Raw genomic sequence first — 17694 nt, 5'->3', positions numbered from 1 at the left:
CCCCAGTGGTCGCACAGGCTGCTGAACACCTCATCGTTGAGTTCCCAGTCTGTTGCGGTTATTCTTCTTCTGCTGAGGAAGTCCGCAACTTGGTTCCTGTTGCCTGCCAGATGTAGTGCTGAGATTGAGAGGACCTCTCTTTCCGCCCATCTGAAGATCTGTTCAGCTAGGCTCTGTAGTGCCGGGTGTCTTGGTCCGCCCTGGTGGTGGAGAAAGGCTACTGTCGTGGTATTGTCTGACAGTATTTTGCTTGTTCTTCACCCGAGACCAGGCGACGAGTAGTACCTTTCAGACCAAATGTAGCTCTCTGAAGTTGGAAGACCTGTTGCTGTCCTCCCGACTCCATCGTCCCTGGTAGTACTTTCCATCGACGTGTCCACCCCAGCCATACTGACTTGCGTCTGTGGTTACTACGATTTCTGGAGACTGAATCCATGAGACACCAGTTTTTAGGTTTCTTGAGATGGTCCACCACAACAGCGACCTTCTGACCTGGGGGATTAACTGTATTTTCTTGTCCAGCGAGCCCTGCCTTCTGTTCCAGGATGCTAGGACTGCTCGTTGTAGTTTGCAGGAGTGGAATTGACTCCATCTGACACAGGAAATGCACGAAGTAATCAGCCCTAGGATCCTCATTGCATCTCTGATCGATACCCGATTCTTTGAGAACTGACAAATCTTCCTTGGCATGCTGGTCTGCTTTTCCTCTGGAAGATAGGACATTCTTCTTTCCGAGTCCAGCATGACCCCAAAAAATTTTATTCTGGGCTTGGGTGTAAGATCTGATTTTGACCAATTTATGATCCAACCCAACCTCTGCAGCGTGGAGATCGAGGACTGACAGTCGCCCCTGAGCTGGGCTGCGGAATCTGCTACGATTAAGAAGTCATCTAAGTACGAGACCACCGTGATGTTTCGGGCTCTTAGGTAGGCCACTACTTCTACCATTACCTTTGTGAAGGCTCTTGGGGCTGATGCTAGGCCGAAGGGGAGGCAGCGAAACTGGTAGTGGTGTATCTTGCCCTCCTTTTCGACCGCAAACCTGAGATATTTTTGGTGGTCTGGGTGGATGGGGATGTGGTAATACGTGCTTTTTAAAATCGAGCGTGCACATTACCACCGCTTCTCCCAGCAACAGAATCGTGGATCTTATTGATTCCATCTTGAAGCGTTTGTATGCTACCCACTTGTTTAGGGGCTTGAGATTTATTATGGTCCTGGTCTCCCCCGATGGTTTTTTATTGCGAAAAGGCTTGAGTAGTGTCCCCCCCTTTCCTCTTGCGCAGGTACTGGCATGATTGCTTCCATTTCTAGGAGGTCCTGGATATCCAACCACATGGGGGAGGTCGGACAGAGTCGTGAGCTAGTCACTAAGAACCTGTTCGGGGGTAGGGAGTTGAACTCTATCTTGTACCCATTCTCCCCTGAATTTGAGCGGTTGCCCCCCTACTCTGGTGTCGTCATTTTTTCCGGGAGCTAGACCCTGGGCCGGAGAAGATGGTATCTCTGCTCCTATTTCTACCCTCGCCCCCTTTGGGGTAGCTCCATCGACCCGACTTTCCCATTCCTCTGTAGTCCATTCTCTGGTTGTAACGGGGTCTATGAAAGGGCTGATACTTTCTACGTTACTCTTCAGGGAACTCCTTTTTTTCGTCTGATACCTTCTCCAAGATATCATCAAGCACGGGCCCGAAGACTCTACCCCCCGAGAAGGGAATTGAGCACAGTTTATTCTTTGACTGCATGCCACCTGACCAACTTTTAAGCCAGATAGCTCTTCTGGCTGAGTTGGACAAAGATTGGCTTCTGGCCATGAATCTAACGGACTCTGCTGAGGCGTCAGCCAAAAACCCCGTAGCTAATTTTACCAAGGGAAGGGATTTTAGAACAGTTTCCCTTGGAGTTCTATCTGACAAGTGTTCCTCCAAATCATCTATCCATAGATACATCGAGCGTGCCACCAATGTCGCGGCTATATTTGTTTTTATGACTGCCACTGAACTCTCCCAGGCCCTCTTTAAGAGCCCGTCTGCCTTCCGATCTAGGGGCTCCTTTAAACTTGAGGAGTACTCGAACGGAATGGCTGTCTTTTTTGATACTCTCGCCACTGGGATATCAATTTTAGGGACCTCCTCTCAGACCTGGACCTCTTCTGGGTCAAACGGCAGGCGAAGCCTGAAGTCTCAGGGAATAGTTAATCTCTTCTCTGCTTCCTCCCACTCGTCTAATATCATAGCCCGTATAAGGGTATTTACTGGGAAGACCATCGGAGTCTGGGAGCGCAACCCCCCGAACATCTCATCCTGTATTGAGAGAGTAGTTGGGGGTTCCTCAATCTGCATAGTCTGCCACACTGCTCCCAACAGCTCATCCGTATCGCCGGATGCAAAGACATATTTCCATCCCCTTTCCGGGTGCTCTTTGATCTCCTCCTCCTCCTCTGCGTCTGATTCGGACAGGATGTCTTCGGAAGACGTGTCCGACTCCCTCTGCCTCTTTCTGGATGCCTGGGGGTTCACCTGCGGGGCTTGGGACATGGCTAGGCCGGACACCGAAGCCTGTACTGCCTCTCTAATTATCGCTCTCATGTTAGACATGAGCGTAGCCTGTTCCTCCCCCATTATGCGCTTTGTACATGCATTGCAGAGGATCTTTTGCCATGTGTCCTTTAGCTTCTTAGAGCAGACTGGACACTTCTTATCCTTCCTCCTGGTCTCCTTCCTTTCTGAGGTGGAGGTTCCAACCTGGAACACATAAAGTACGTGTTTTGTGGGGTCTGTCTTACTGGGGCCCTGCCATGACCTCATTTGAGGCTACTCACGTGACCCTGGCTCTCTGTTCCCGTCTCCATCTTCGCCTGGTCCTCCATTCTGGATAGAGAGGCTCACTGTGGCTGTCTGCCTGTGGAGACACCGGAACTTGTAAGTGGCTGGGGGTAGCGCCTGGCTCTTACTACTGCAGGGCCTGAATGCCGCTGTCTTCTTCCCTCCTGCCACGCTGCCGATCCGCTTCACTGCCCGAACTTTGCCCCCTCTCTCAAATGGTGCCGGTCAGTTGCCTGAAGCGCCGGGCGGTCGCCTTTGATAACGCAACCGGAAGTGACACCATGGCCTGGACGACGCGCGAGCCCCGGCCTGGACAACGTGGGCAGAGGTAGCGCGCTCTGGTCCCGGGCACGTCACGCTGGCCTGCCGCGTCTCACAGCAGGGGGAGAGGTGCAGTGGTCCTCTGCCAGGGTCCGCTTGTGGGGCCAGTGGACTTCCTAGAAGCGGCCCCGGTACCCGTATATCGGTGGTGGCGGTGGCGTCTGGGGTCGAGAGCCCCCGTTGGGAGGAAGCGACCCCCGTGTCCAGGAGCAGCACTACACTGGACGGGCTGAGGGACCCTGTGCCAGGTATCAGCTGCAGAATCTCTCAGGTAGGAAGGAAAAGGCTGGGCCCCCTGATCCTGACCATCTGCGCGGAATGGACTGGATCTTCCTCTCGTCGTTCCTATCCGCAGTGGGACAGGAAAAACACTGAAGGGTGGTAGGGGGAGGATCCTTTTAACCCCTTAAGCCCCAAGGGTGGTTTGCACGTTCATGACCAGGCCAATTTTTACAATTCTGACCACTGTCCATTTATGAGGTAATAACTCTGAAACGCTTCCATGGATCCCGGTGATTCTGACATTGTTTTCTCGTGACATATTGTACTTCATGCTATTGGTAAAATTTCATTCATATAACTTGCGTTTAGTTGTGCAAAAAATGGAAATTTGGTAAAATTTTGAGAATTTCTCAATTTTCCAACTTTGAATTTTTATGCCCTTAAATCACAGAGATATGGCACACAAAAAACTTGATAAGTAACATTTCCCACATGTTTACTTTACATCAGCACAATTTTGGAACCAAATTTTTTTTTTCTTAGGAAGTTATAAGGGTTAAAAATTGACCAGCGATTTCTCATTTTTGCAACCTTTTTATTTTTATGGACCACATCACATTTGAAGCCATTTTGCGGGGTCTATATGATAGAAAATACCCAAAAGTGTCACCATTCTAAAAACTGCACCCCTTAAGGTGCTCAAAACCACATTCAAGAAGTTTAGTAACCCTTTAGGTGCGTCACAGGAATTTTTTAATATTTAAAAAAAAAATGAACATTTAACTTTTTTTCACAAAAAAATACTTCAGGTTCAATTTTTTTTATTTTACCAAGGGTAACAGGACAAATTGGACTGCAAAAGTTATTGTGCAATTTGTCCTGAGTACACTGATACCTGATATGTGGGGGGGAACCACTGTTTAGGCGCATGGCAGACCTCAGAAGGGAAAGAGCGCAGTTTGACTTTTCCAATGCAAAATTGGCTGGAATTCAGATCGGACACCATGTCGCATTTGGAGAGCCCCTGATGTACCTAAACAGTTGAAACCCCCCACAAGTGACCCCATTTTGGAAACTAGACCCCCAAGGAACTTATCTAGATATGTGGTGAGAACTTTGAACCCCCAAGGGTTTCACAGAAGTTTATAACATACAGCCGTACAATTAAAAAATCATATTTTTTCCAAAAAAATGATCTTTTCACCCTCAATTCTTATTTTTCCAAGGGTAACAGGACCCTAAAAGTTATTGTGCAATTTGTCCTGAGTGCGCTGATACCCCACATGTGGGGTAAACCACTATTTGGGCGCATGGCAGAGCTCGGAAGAGAAGCAGCGCCATTTGACGTTTTTGGCTGGAATTGAGATCGGACACCATGTCACGTTTGGAAAGCCCCCAATGTACCAAAACAGTAGAAACCCCCCACAAATGACACCATTTTGGAAACTAGACCCCCCAAGGAACTTATCTAGATGTGAGGTGAGCACTCTGAACCCCCCAGCGCTTCACAGAAGTTTATAACGCCCGGGCGTGAAAATAAAAAGATCATATTTTTTCCACAAACATGATCTTTTAGTCACCAATTTTTTTATTTTCCCAAGGGTACAAAGAGAAATTGGACCCCAAAAGTTGTTGTCCAATTTGTCCTGAGTACGATGATACCTCATATGTGAGAGAAAACTACTGTATGGGCACACGTCGGGGCTCGGAAGGGAAGTAGTGACGTTTTGGAATGCAGACTTTGATGGAATGGTCTGCGGGTGTCATGTTGCTTTTGGAGAGCCCCTGATGTACCTAAACAGTGGAAACCCCCCACAAGTGACCCCATTTTGGAAACTAGACCCCCCACAGAACTTATCTAGATGTGTGGTGAGCACTTTGAATCCCCCAGTGCTTCACAGAAGTTTATAATGACCAGGCGTGAAAATAAAAATATCGTATTTTTTCAACAAACATGATCATTTAGTCACCATTTTTTTTATTTTCCCAAGGGTAACAGGAGAAATTAGACCACAAAAGCTGTTGTCCAATTTGTCCTAAATACGCTGATACCTCATTTGTGGGAGAAAACTACTGTATGGGCACACGTCGGGGCTCGGAAGGGAAGGAGTGACGTTTTGGAATGCAGACTTTGATGGAATGGTCTGCGGGTGTCATGTGCGTTTGGAGAGCCCCTGATGTACCTAAACTATTGAAACTCCCCACAAGTGACCCCATTTTGGAAACTAGACCCCCCACGGAACTTATCTAGATGTGTGGTGAGCACTTTGAACCCCCAAGTGCGTCACAGAAGTTTATAACGCCTGGTCGTGAAAATTAAAAAAATCATTTTTTTCCACAAAAATGATATTTTTGCCTCAATTTTTTATTTTCCTAAGGGTAACAGGAGAAATTGGACCCCAAAAGTTGTTTTGCAATTTGTCCTGAGTAGGCTGATACCCTATATGTGGGGGTAAAACACTGTTTGGGCGCATGGCAGAGCTTGGAAGGGAAGGAGCACCATTTGACTTTTTCAACGCAGAATTGGCTGGAATTGAGATCAGACGCCATGTTGCATTTGGAGAGCACCTGATGTGCCCAAACAGTGGAAACCCCCAATTCTAACTCCAACCCTAACCCCAACACACCCCTAACCCTAATCTCAGCCCTAGCCCTAACCCTAGCCCTAACCCTAGCCCTCACCCTGCTTTGTTTTTTATTTTTATTTTTTAAGGGGTTTGCTAAAGGGGTTAACTAATGGGACAGTTTTATAGGGCGGGTCGTTACGGACGCAGCGATACCAAAATGTGTACTTTTATTGTTTTTTTTTATTTTCAAAAAATGAATTTATTGGGGAATATTTTTTTTTTTTTACTAAATTATTTAGCGATTTTTTTTAAAATTATTTTTACACTTTTTTTTAAATTTTTTTAACTTTATTATATTACTCCAGGTGGGACATCACTGTCCTGTGACAGATCGCTGATCTGTCACATCACAGATCACTGTGACAGATCAGCGATCTGTCACAGGCATAGACGCAGACTTCCTCATGCCTGCGCTTTGCAGGCAGTGAGGAAGTCAGCTCCCTACAGGCCCCCGTTGCCATCTTGGATCCGGGGGCCTGTAGGGAAAGAGCCCCCCGCAGCAGCACTGCACATTGCGCTGCTGCAGGGGTCTCAGGGAAGCACGGAGGGAGCCCCCTCCCTGCCGATGCTTCCCTTTAACCCCCAGTACACCGCGATCGTGTTTGATCGTGGTGTACAAGGGGTTAACGTGTCGGGGGCGGTCCGTGACACATTGTGCTGGGTGTCAGCTGTGATAATCAGCTGACACCCGGCCGCGATCAGCGGTGCTCACCACGTGAGCGCCGCTGATCGCTATGACGTACTATCCTGTCCCTGGAATTAAGTCCCAGGGCACAAGGACGGGATAGTACGTCTCATGGCAGAAAGGGGTTAAACTCTCGTGGTTTCCTGTCCCACTGCAGATGAGAAGGACGTCCTCCAGTGTGCTGTCAGGTGGTGACCTGGAAAGATATATTCAAACTGATTTTAATGTGCATCAGTGTATCTTTCTTGGCTGCTTTCATACTTGCGTTTTTTTGCGCTGCGTTTTTGCGCAACCATGCGCATGCGTTTTTCCCCCCTATATTTAACATGGGTGCACATTGTCATGCGTTTGTACGCATTTGTATGTGCATGCTTTTTTTGTAGTGTGCGCCCAGGCGCACAAAATGCAACCTGTTGCATTTTTTGTGCGTCCGACCTGTCTAAAAAAAACGCATGCACACGCAATGCTCATGGAATTCACCCAAAAACACATTAAAGTCTGTGGGAGCGCTGACGTGTGGTCATACGCACGTCAGCGTTTAAAAACACATGCATTTTTAGGTAAAAACCATGCGCAAAAGACAAGAAATTGCATTAAAAACGCATCATGCGTTTTTTATGCGCGTTTGCACTGCGCACGCAGCGCAAAAAAAAACGCAAGCGTGAAAGTAGCCTTACTTGTTTTTCTTTTTTTATTTGTGGACAATACAAAATGTATTCAAGTAAATCAGTCCAAAGTGAAATACAGGACATATCTCATACAGTTAACTAATGTCATTCATGTAGCGGAATTCAGATATTTAGAAGCTGGAGAGTAATGAATTAATACTATTAATAATAAATCTTTTGCAGTCCCAAAATTCAAGAGCGTCATTTCCTTCCCTCACTTTCACCAGCAAATAGCACAGCAATGCTGTTTCTTAAAGAAAAACAGATTTGTTTCCTCTGTGTGTTTTCCGGGTTGTGCTGAATGTGAAGTTTCCTGTGTTTGTCACAGAGACACACACTTCCAGTTCTAACCATGGGCTGACACACACTGACAACTCGTTGATATGCTACCAGAATATATTCCCTGCAAACAAGTCTGAAAGGGAAAAATAAAAGAAAACTTTTTTTTTGAGGGCACTCTCGAAAAGTAGATACGAGATGGCAAGCATGCTGACGACCAAGAGCCTGGACTATATCGACTTGGCCTCTTTGAGAGTAAGTTAATGATTATTGCTATTTTTAGAGGAAACGTCTCTCTGTGTGGTCTACAGCTGACAATTAAAGGGCATTTAATTCAGGTACGGAACAGATGCTGCTACATTTGGCAACAAGGTAGGGACACGACATTGCTTTTCCAGGCTTGGAAGGGTTAAAGAAGAGCTAATGCCTAAGAGAACTTTTAGTGTGACTGGTTAGTTTGTGAAATTTTTTATCTCTGGTGGACATTAAAGCATAGATCACCGACTCTTGCAATTGATATTTTTGGTCTGTTCTGCATTCATGTGACAGGCAGATTTTGGATTGAAGTTGTAATGTTGATTCACACAGCATGCTTGTTGGAGAGCGTGTTATTGCTGCTGTGATACTCCGTACTCTAATCTTCATTGTTGAAAGAGTTTTAGGCTGTGTGTCCACGTTGCGTTTTTTTAAGCATTTCCGCAGCGTTTGTGCCAGCTCTGACGCTACAGAAACGCTTAAAAGAAGCTTCACATTAAATTGCATGCGTTTTTGGCTTTTTGTGCCATTGCATGTGTTTTTAAACACTCAGGAATTGCTTAGCGGCTAAAAACGCAGCATGCTCATTAATTTCCGCATAGCTGAGCGTTTTTAGCCTTTTCCAATGTTCCCAGAAAATGCGCGGAAAAAAGCGTCAAAAACGCGCGTCTTTTGTGCAAAGAACGCGCAAGAAACATGCGGAAATAAAACGCGCGTTTTCTGGGAAGGGGATCAGTTTCCTGAGCGTTTAAAAACGCTAACGTGAGCACATAGCCTTATAGGAATGGCATGAAATGTTTCTTAAAGGGAAACTCCAATGCGTGAATAGTAGTTCCCTAAAATTATCCCGTGAGCTATTGGAGCAACAATGTACATGGCTACGGAGAATTGCAATGCCATGTATATCATCAGGCCCAATATGCTTAACATCAGCCTATATAGTGGCGTTCATTGGTTGTAGACCGTTTGTAGGTTTGCACAAATTTAGGAATTCCCAGCTGCAGAAGGGTTAATCATGTATTAGGGATAGTCTCGTAATAACATAATATCAACAAATTGGAAATAATGCACATCCTAATTTGTCTAGTATCATCATAGGCATTAGATGGTCAGTCTGGGCAGTCACAGTTCCCGCAGGGAGATTTTTAGTTTGTACTTGGTATGTTCTCAATAGTCTGCACCTCACTATGAAGTATGTTCCCATGCTGATATGATTGGGAGCTTTAATTTCTTCCTACAGTGCAAGCAGTAACTCAACCAGCAGTCTCTATTCATTTGTGTAGATAGAAGATATATGCAGAGACAGCAGAAAGTTCAAATCAAAGTTAAACCACTTTATATACATTGGACACTGATAATTTTCTAACTTGCAAGACATAAAATGAGTTGGCCTGCTATCAAGACACTTACAAGGTTAGTCCACGAATGTTTACTGAAAACATAGATAACTATGAAATGCTGAAATCAAAAATGCAAATGGAGACACAATCGACAGAAAAAAGTTTTTAAAAAAGATTTTACTCGATTTAATTTAGACTTTTATGCACTCATCAACAAATGAAATTGCAAGACCAAGAAGGAAAAGTGGTGGAATTATAGAAATCACAGAATAGATAGAAATGTTAATGATGTGCAAATGTGGAAAAAAGTTAAAATAATTTGTAAAATATTTTGATTTACTCATCATCAGTTATGAGCACCATGAGCAGAAATAACCTCATTGATAGTAGCCAAAGGTGTGTAAGGGCAGGTATTAATGGTTGTCCGAGGAATGTTCAGCCACTTTAAATGCACTTGGGCAAATCATCATGGTCCGCTACAGTTCTTTTTGCAACTGCCGATCAATGATATCCTAGATCGGTGTTCCCCAACTCCTTGAGCATGTAGAACTGTTTTCCCTAACTCAGCTTCTCAAGGGCCACTAACAGGTCATGTTTTCCATATTTCCTTAGTATTGCACAGGTGATGAAATTCTTGCCTCTCCCGGTGATGCAATTACTAAGGAAATTCTGAAACGATGACCTGCTGGTGGCTCTTGAGGGTCGGAGTTAGGGAACACGGTCCTAGATGCTCAAGGGAAGACAAGTTTACAATAGTCGTAAGACAATAGAGCTGCATTTACACTTACACTACATATCCCAATAAGTGGTAGATGTAATATTAAGAATTTGCAATGTCACTTTCCCCATGTGCAGGACATTACAGTATCTTACTGTATGTATCCATTGTTCCAACCACTAATGGTTAACTGTCAATATATGGGAGGTATCCATACTTAAACTAATTCCAACGCCCTGCACATGGGATAAGCGACATAGCGAATCAGAATAACTATACTACATTGTAATTCGAAGTAGTTGCTAATATTAATATTAGTTATATCTACTACATTCTGAAATATGATCTCGGAGGTGGGAATATCCATTTAAAGATTTCACATGGCGAATGAGTGTTCTTAAAGATATTTGTTTCACAATCGGGTGAAATGATCTTTTCATGCAGTGCAATCAAAATCCTCATTACATACATGCATCCATGTATAAACAGGAGTCACAGTGTCGAGAACTATGGAAGCCCATATGCACTGAGTGATGTATTACAGATCAATCAGTGCTCATAGTTTGCTTTGGTCTGCTTGCGTAAGCAGGTTAAGAATTGTCGATTGGTAAACCTTTTTTGAACAATCGACGGTAAAATCGTGCCAGTGGACAGTCCATACAAACCAGGGTTGCACAACCTTTGTCCTGTACTCAGGGCTGACACCAGGAATTTCAAGGCAAAACATTTGGCCCCCTTAAGACTCCTCCCAGGCTCCACCGCAGCACCACCTCCAAGCATCGAATCTTCCACAGACCCACTGCCCACTCTTGGAAAAACTCTACTTCTACACCTCATCCTCATGAATCACATATTAACAGTTCTCATCGAACATCACATCACATACTTAACCAGCAGCTTTTGTTTTGGCCAAAAGATTTTATCAACCTGCCACCACAACAAGGTAGACTCTTTTAGCTGAGCCCTACTCTACTCTAACCTATTAATCATTTCTTAAAATGCCAAATACTCTTTTTTGGTATTTTTTTTAATTTTCTTTAACCCCTTCACTACCAAGGGTGGTTTGCACGTTAACTACCGGGCCAATTTTTACAATCCTGACCACTGTCCCTTTATGAGGTCATAACTCTGGAACGCTTCAACGGATCTAGGCGATTCTGACATTGTTTTCTCGTGACATATTGTACTTCACTTTAGTGATAAAATTTCTTTGCTATAACTTGCGTTTATTTATGAAAAAAACGGAAATATGGCGAAAATTTAGAATATTTTGCGATTTTCAAACTTTAAATTTTTATGACCTTAAACCAGAGAGTTACATGACAGAAAATAACATTTCCCACATGTCTACTTTACATCGGCATAAGTTTGGAAACAAAATTTTTTTTTAGTTAGGAAGTTATAAGGGTTAAAAGTTGACCAGCGATTTCTCATTTTTACAACAAAATTTACAAAACCATTTATTTAGGGACCACCTCACATTTGAAGTCACTTTGAGGGGTCTATATGGCAGAAAATACCCAAAAGTGACACCATTCTAAAAACTGAACCCCTCAAGCTACTCAAAACTACATTCTAGAAGATTATTAACCATTCAAGTGCTTCACAGGAGCAGAAGCAACATGGAAGGAAAAAAATAACATTTAACTTTTTAGTCACAAAAATGATCTGTTAGCAACAATTTTTTAATTTTCCCAAGGGTAACAGGAGAAATTGGACCCCAAAAGTTGTTGTCCAATTTGTCCTGAGTACGCTGATACCCTATATGTGGGGGGGACCACTGTTTGGGCGCACGGCAGGGCTCGGAAGAGAAGCAGCGCCGCTTGACTTTTTCTACCTAAAATTGGCTGGAATTGAGATTGGACGCCATGTTGCATTTGACGAGCCCCCAATGTGCCCAAACAGTGGAAACCCCCCACAAGTGACCCCATTTTGGAAACTAGACCCCCTAAGGAACTTATCTAGATGTGTGGTGAGACCCTTGAACCCCCTAGGGCTTTACAGGAGTTTATAACGCCCGGGCGTGAAAATAAAAAATCATATTTTTTCCACAAACATGATTGTTTAGTCCCCAATTTTTTATATTCCCAAAGGTAGCAGGAGCAATTGGACCTCAAAAGTTGTTGTCCAATTTGTCCTGAGTACGCTGATACTCTATATGTGGGGGGGACCACTGTTTGGGCGCACGGCAGGGCTCGGAAGGGAAGCAGCGCCGCTTGACTTTTTCAACCTAAAATTGGCTGGAATTGAGATTGGACGCCATGTTGCCTTTGACGAGCCCCCAATGTGCCCAAACAGTGGAAACCCCCCACAAGTGACCCCATTTTGGAAACTAGACCCCCTAAGGAACTTATCTAGATGTGTGGTGAGCACCTTGAACCCCCTAGGGCTTCACAGGAGTTTATAACGCCCGGGTGTGAAAATAAAAAATCATATTTTTTCCACAAACATGATCGTTTAGTCCCCAATTTTTTATATTCCCAAAGGTAGCAGGAGAAATTGGACCCCAAAAGTTGTTGTCCAATTTGTCCTGAGTACGCTGATACTCTATATGTGGGGGGGACCACTGTTTGGGCACACGGCAGGGCTCGGAAGGGAAGCAGCGCCGCTTGACTTTTTCAACCTAAAATTGGCTGGAATTGAGATTGGACGCCATGTTGCGTTTGACGAGCCCCCAATGTGCCCAAACAGTGGAAACCCCCCACAAGTGACCCCATTTTGGAAACTAGACCCCCTAAGGAACTTATCTAGATGTGTGGTGAGCACCTTGAACCCCCTAGGGCTTCACAGGAGTTTATAACGCCCGGGCGTGAAAATAAAAAATCATATTTTTTCCACAAACATGATCGTTTAGTCCCCAATTTTTTATATTCCCAAAGGTAGCAGGAGAAATTGGACCCCAAAAGTTGTTATCCAATTTGTCCTGAGTACGCTGATACTCTATATGTGGGGGGGACCACTGTTTGGGCGCACGGCAGGGCTCGGAAGGGAAGCAGCGCCGCTTGACTTTTTCAACCTAAAATTGGCTGGAATTGAGATTGGACGCCATGTTGCGTTTGACGAGCCCCCAATGTGCCCAAACAGTGGAAACCCCCCACAAGTGACCCCATTTTGGAAACTAGACCCCCTAAGGAACTTATCTAGATGTGTGGTGAGCACCTTGAACCCCCTAGGGCTTCACAGGAGTTTATAACGCCCGGGCGTGAAAATAAAAAATCATATTTTTTCCACAAACTTGATCGTTTAGTCCCCAATTTTTTATATTCCCAAAGGTAGCAGGAGAAATTGGACCCCAAAAGTTGTTGTCCAATTTGTCCTGAGTACGCTGATACTCTATATGTGGGGGAGACCACTGTTTGGGCGCACGGCAGGGCTCGGAAGGGAAGCAGCGCCGCTTGACTTTTTCAACCTAAAATTGGCTGGAATTGAGATTGGACGCCATGTTGCGTTTGACGAGCCCCCAATGTGCCCAAACAGTGGAAACCCCCCACAAGTGACCCCATTTTGGAAACTAGACCCCCTAAGGAACTTATCTAGATATGTGGTGAGAACTTTGAACCCCCATGTGTTTCACTAAAGTTTATACTGCCCAGGCGTGAAAATAAAAAATCCTATTTTGTGCCCACAAAAATGATCGTTTAGTCCCCAATTTTCAATTTTCCCAAGCGTAACAGGAGAAATTGGACCCCAATAGTTGTTTTCCAATTTGTCCTGAGTACGCTGGTGCCCCATATGTGGGGGAAAACTACTGTTTGGGCACACGTCGGGGCTCAGAAGGGAAGAAGTGACGCTTTGGAATGCAGACTTTGATGGAATGGTCTGCGGGCGTCATGTTCCATTTGCAGAGCCCCTGATGTGGTTAAACAGTAGAAACCCCCCACAAGTGACCCCATTTTGGAAACTAGACCCCCTAAGGAACTTATCTAGATATGTGGTGAGAACTTTGAACCCCCAAGTGTTTCACTAAAGTTTATACTGCCCAGGCGTGAAAATAAAAAATCCTATTTTGTGCCCACAAAAATGATCGTTTAGTCCCCAATTTTCAATTTTCCCAAGCATAACAGGAGAAATTGGACCCCAAAAGTTGTTTTCCAATTTGTCCTGAGTACGCTGGTGCCCCATATGTGGGGGAAAACTACTGTTTGGGCACACGTTGGGGCTCAGAAGGGAAGAAGTGACGCTTTGGAATGCAGACTTTGATGGAATGGTCTGCGGGCGTCATGTTCCGTTTGCAGAGCCCCTGATGTGGTTAAACAGTAGAAACCCCCCACAAGTGACCCCATTTTGGAAACTAGACCCCCTAAGGAACTTATCTAGATGTGTGGTGAGAACTTTGAACCCCCAAGTGTTTCACTAAAGTTTATACTGCCCAGGCGTGAAAATAAAAAATCCTATTTTGTGCCCACAAAAATGATAGTTTAGTCCCCAATTTTCAATTTTCCCAAGCGTAACAGGAGAAATTGGACCCAAAAGTTGTTTTCCAATTTGTCCTGAGTACGCTGGTACCCCATATGTGGGAAAAAACTGTTTAGGCACACGGCAGGGTCGGAAGGGAGTGACGTTTTGAAATGCAGACTTAGATGGAATGGTCTGTGGGCGTCATTTTCCATTTGCAGAGCCCCTGATGTGCCTAAACAGTAAAAAAAAACCACAAGTGACATTGATTTTGAAACTAGACCCCCAAGGAACTTATCTAGATGTGCCCCAACTAATCTAATGTTTCCGGTAACGAAATTTAGTAGTGCATTGAGGTGTGGTACAATTTGAAGCAATCCTTCATACACAGGCCAGGTTTTTCGGGGCAGGTGTCGCATTGATAAATGGTGTCCTTGCGTATTCCGTTTTTGTAACACACTCGGCACCTTTTTTGCGATTTACCGCTTTTTCCAGTTTGCGGGACCTCCCCCAGGAAATGCTGACCTGGTACAATACGAGCACCTTCAGTTCCGGAAGTTCTGGGGCCCGCTCCTTCCAGAGTGCCAAACATCAGGGCCTTAACCACTACCTCCTGAAACTGAAGGTACGACGTATCGCTGGGGCATGCACATTGTGACAATAGGAATGCGTTGAGCATTGCCAATTGGACGATGTGCACGACCAGCTTTTTGTACCACGCCTTGGCCTTTCTCAAAGCATTGTACGGTTGGAGGTATTGATCGGAGCGATCAACGCCCCCATGTTTTTATTGTACCCCAGCACACATTCAGGTTTGCTGACCTGTGCCGAGGTACCCCGTACAGTGCTGAGGGCGCTGCCATCACCGTGTATGGTGGTCAAGAGAAAGACATCCCTCTTGTCCTTGTACTTGACCACCAGCAGGTGGTCGCTACATTGGGCCCTGCTCTCACCTTTTCGGAGCATCTGCCCAAGTAGCGTCTTCGGGAGGCCTCTCTGATTTTTGCGGACAGTACCGCAAGCTGCGGTACCTCGCGCAAAGAGGGCTTTGTAGAGTGGGACACTGGTATAAAAGTTATCAGTGTAGAGGTGATAACCTTTATCCAGCAGTGGGTGCACCAAATCCCACACAATTTTCCCACTCACTCCCAGGTCAGGAGGACACTCAGGGGGTTCAATCCTGGTGTCCTTTCCTTCGTACACTCTAAACCTGTGGGTGTACCCTGAGGTACTCTCACACAGCTTATAGAGTTTGATTCCGTACCTGGCCCTCTTACTGGGCAGGTATTGACGGAATCCGAGCCTGCCCTTAAAATGGACCAAGGACTCGTCCACGCAGATGTTCCTTTGGAGCACGTACACTTCAGCAAACTTTTTGTTGAAGTGTTCGATGACCGGCCGAACTTTGAACAGACGGTCAAAGTTGGGGTCATCTCGTGCGAGACACTGTGCATTATCGTTATAATGCAGAAACTTGAGGATGGCCTGAAAGCGCGCCCGGACCATGACCATTCGGAACACTGGAGTGTTGTATAAAACATCAACACTCCAATATTGCGAAATTTCAGGCTTCTTCAGGATACCCATGTGGAGGACCAGGCCCCAAAACTTCGTCATTTCAACTGCGTCCACAGGAGACCAGTTAGTATAGGATGAAAGCGGGTTTTGCTCCAAAAATTGCCGAGCGTACAAATTAGTTTGCTCCACCATGTGGTTAGCAAAATCCTCAGAGAAAAATACTTTGAAAAAGTCAATTTCTGTGAGGCCGGTGGTGTCAAACTTGATTCCTGATTCTGCCACAAAATCAGGAATCAGTGGCTCGTAATTTTCGGGGGGCGAGGTCCACACAGGGTCTGCTGAATCAGCTGCGGGCATGGTGGGCGCTGCCTCATCTTCTGTCCTGGAGCGTCTGCGTGGCAGTTCCGCAGGACCCGAGGAGGAAGATGAGGAGGGGGAAGAGGAAGAAGAAGAGGATGAAGAATCCGAAAAATAAAGAAAAGTCGGATCGTCATCCTCGCTATCAGTGTCGGAGGCAAGGTAAGAATATGCCTCCTCCATTGAATAGCGCTGTTGGAAGGAACGTGATGGGCGGGACATTTTTTTGTGTAAATATGGTGCTTGGGTGTACTTTATTTATAACTGTGTATGTGGTGGGGGGCTAGTGATTGGTGCACACTATCCTGTAAGAAAAAGCTAAAAGGAAATGTGGAAGAAAAAGTCTAAAACAGCAGGACCTAGATATGGTAAGTGAACGGCGTCACTTACCAAAATTTAGTGGCTGCTGGATGTGTGCACAGGGGTGGCTCAAAGGGGGGGGGGGTGAAAAAGAAAAATGGAAAACAGCCGGCACGAACTTTTATAAGTGAATTGCGTCACTTATCAAAATTCAGCGGCTGCTAAATGTGCACACGGAAACGGCGCAAAGGGGGGTAAAAAGAGGGGGCTGAGGGGATTGGGGTGGATGAATAGAGATCGGACAGGGATCAACAGTTAGGGTTGTAGTTAGGTGGCACAAAAAGGGGAGAAAAAAATTTAAAACGGCAGGCAGGTGGCGCAAAAGTGGGGTGGAGGGGGGTGGGGGATGGGGGGATTGGGGTGGATGAAGAGAGATTGGGCAGGGGTCAGTTAGGGTTGTTGTTAGGTGGCACAAGGGGGGGGAGAAAAAAAATGAAAAACGGGATGTGTGTGCGAAGGAAAAAAAGCGAGCACGAGTGTTGATCGGTGAACTGCGTCACCGATCAACGCTCGGTGGCTGCGCACGAAGGTGGCGCAAAAGTGGGGTGGAGGGGGGTAAAAATAGGGGGAAGGGGGATGGGGGGATTGGGGTGGATGAAGAAAGATTGGGCAGGGGTCAGTTAGGGTTGTAGTTAGGTGGCACAATGGGGGGGAGAAAAAAATGAAAAACGGGATGTGTGTGCGGAGTAAAAAAAAGCGAGCACAAGTGTTGATCGGTGAACTGCGTCACCAATCAACGCTCGGCTGCTGCGCACGGAGGTGGCGCAAAAGTGGGGTGGAGGGGGGTAAAAATAGGGGGAAGGGGGATGGGGGATTGGGGTGGATGAAGAAAGATTGGGCAGGGGTCAGTTAGGGTTGTAGTTAGGTGGCACAAGGGGGGGAGAAAAAAATGAAAAACGGGATGTGTGTGCGGAGTAAAAAAAACGAGCACAAGTGTTGATCGGTGAACTGCGTCACCGATCAACGCTTGTCGGCTGCACACGGAGGCGGGCCAAAAGGGGGGGGTGGAGGGGGTAAAAGGGGGGTGAGGGGGGTAAAAGGGGGGACGGGGGGATGAAGATAGGTGGGGGGGTGAAGATAGAATGGGCAGGGGATCAGGGATCAATTAGCACTTACAGTTGTAG

At 45.8% G+C, this 17694-nt stretch overlaps 1 protein-coding gene across 1 annotated transcript in view; it reads left to right on the top strand.

The window, feature by feature from the left end:
* Positions 1 to 7651: 7651 nt before the first annotated feature.
* Positions 7652 to 17694, top strand: part of NRK (Nik related kinase) — a 427476-nt gene continuing 417433 nt past the window's right edge. Inside the window, exon 1 of the mRNA XM_073543628.1 lies at positions 7652 to 7882. Coding sequence (XP_073399729.1) covers positions 7826 to 7882 — 57 coding nt within the window. The 5' untranslated portion in view covers positions 7652 to 7825. The remainder of the gene's footprint in view (positions 7883 to 17694) is intronic.

Source organism: Dendrobates tinctorius, unplaced genomic scaffold (genome assembly GCF_039654945.1).
Source record: "Dendrobates tinctorius isolate UK_male_01 unplaced genomic scaffold, ASM3965494v1 ptg000133l, whole genome shotgun sequence".
In the NCBI taxonomy this organism is placed as follows: Eukaryota; Metazoa; Chordata; class Amphibia; order Anura; family Dendrobatidae; genus Dendrobates; species Dendrobates tinctorius.
This window is presented reverse-complemented; position numbering and strand designations above follow the sequence as displayed.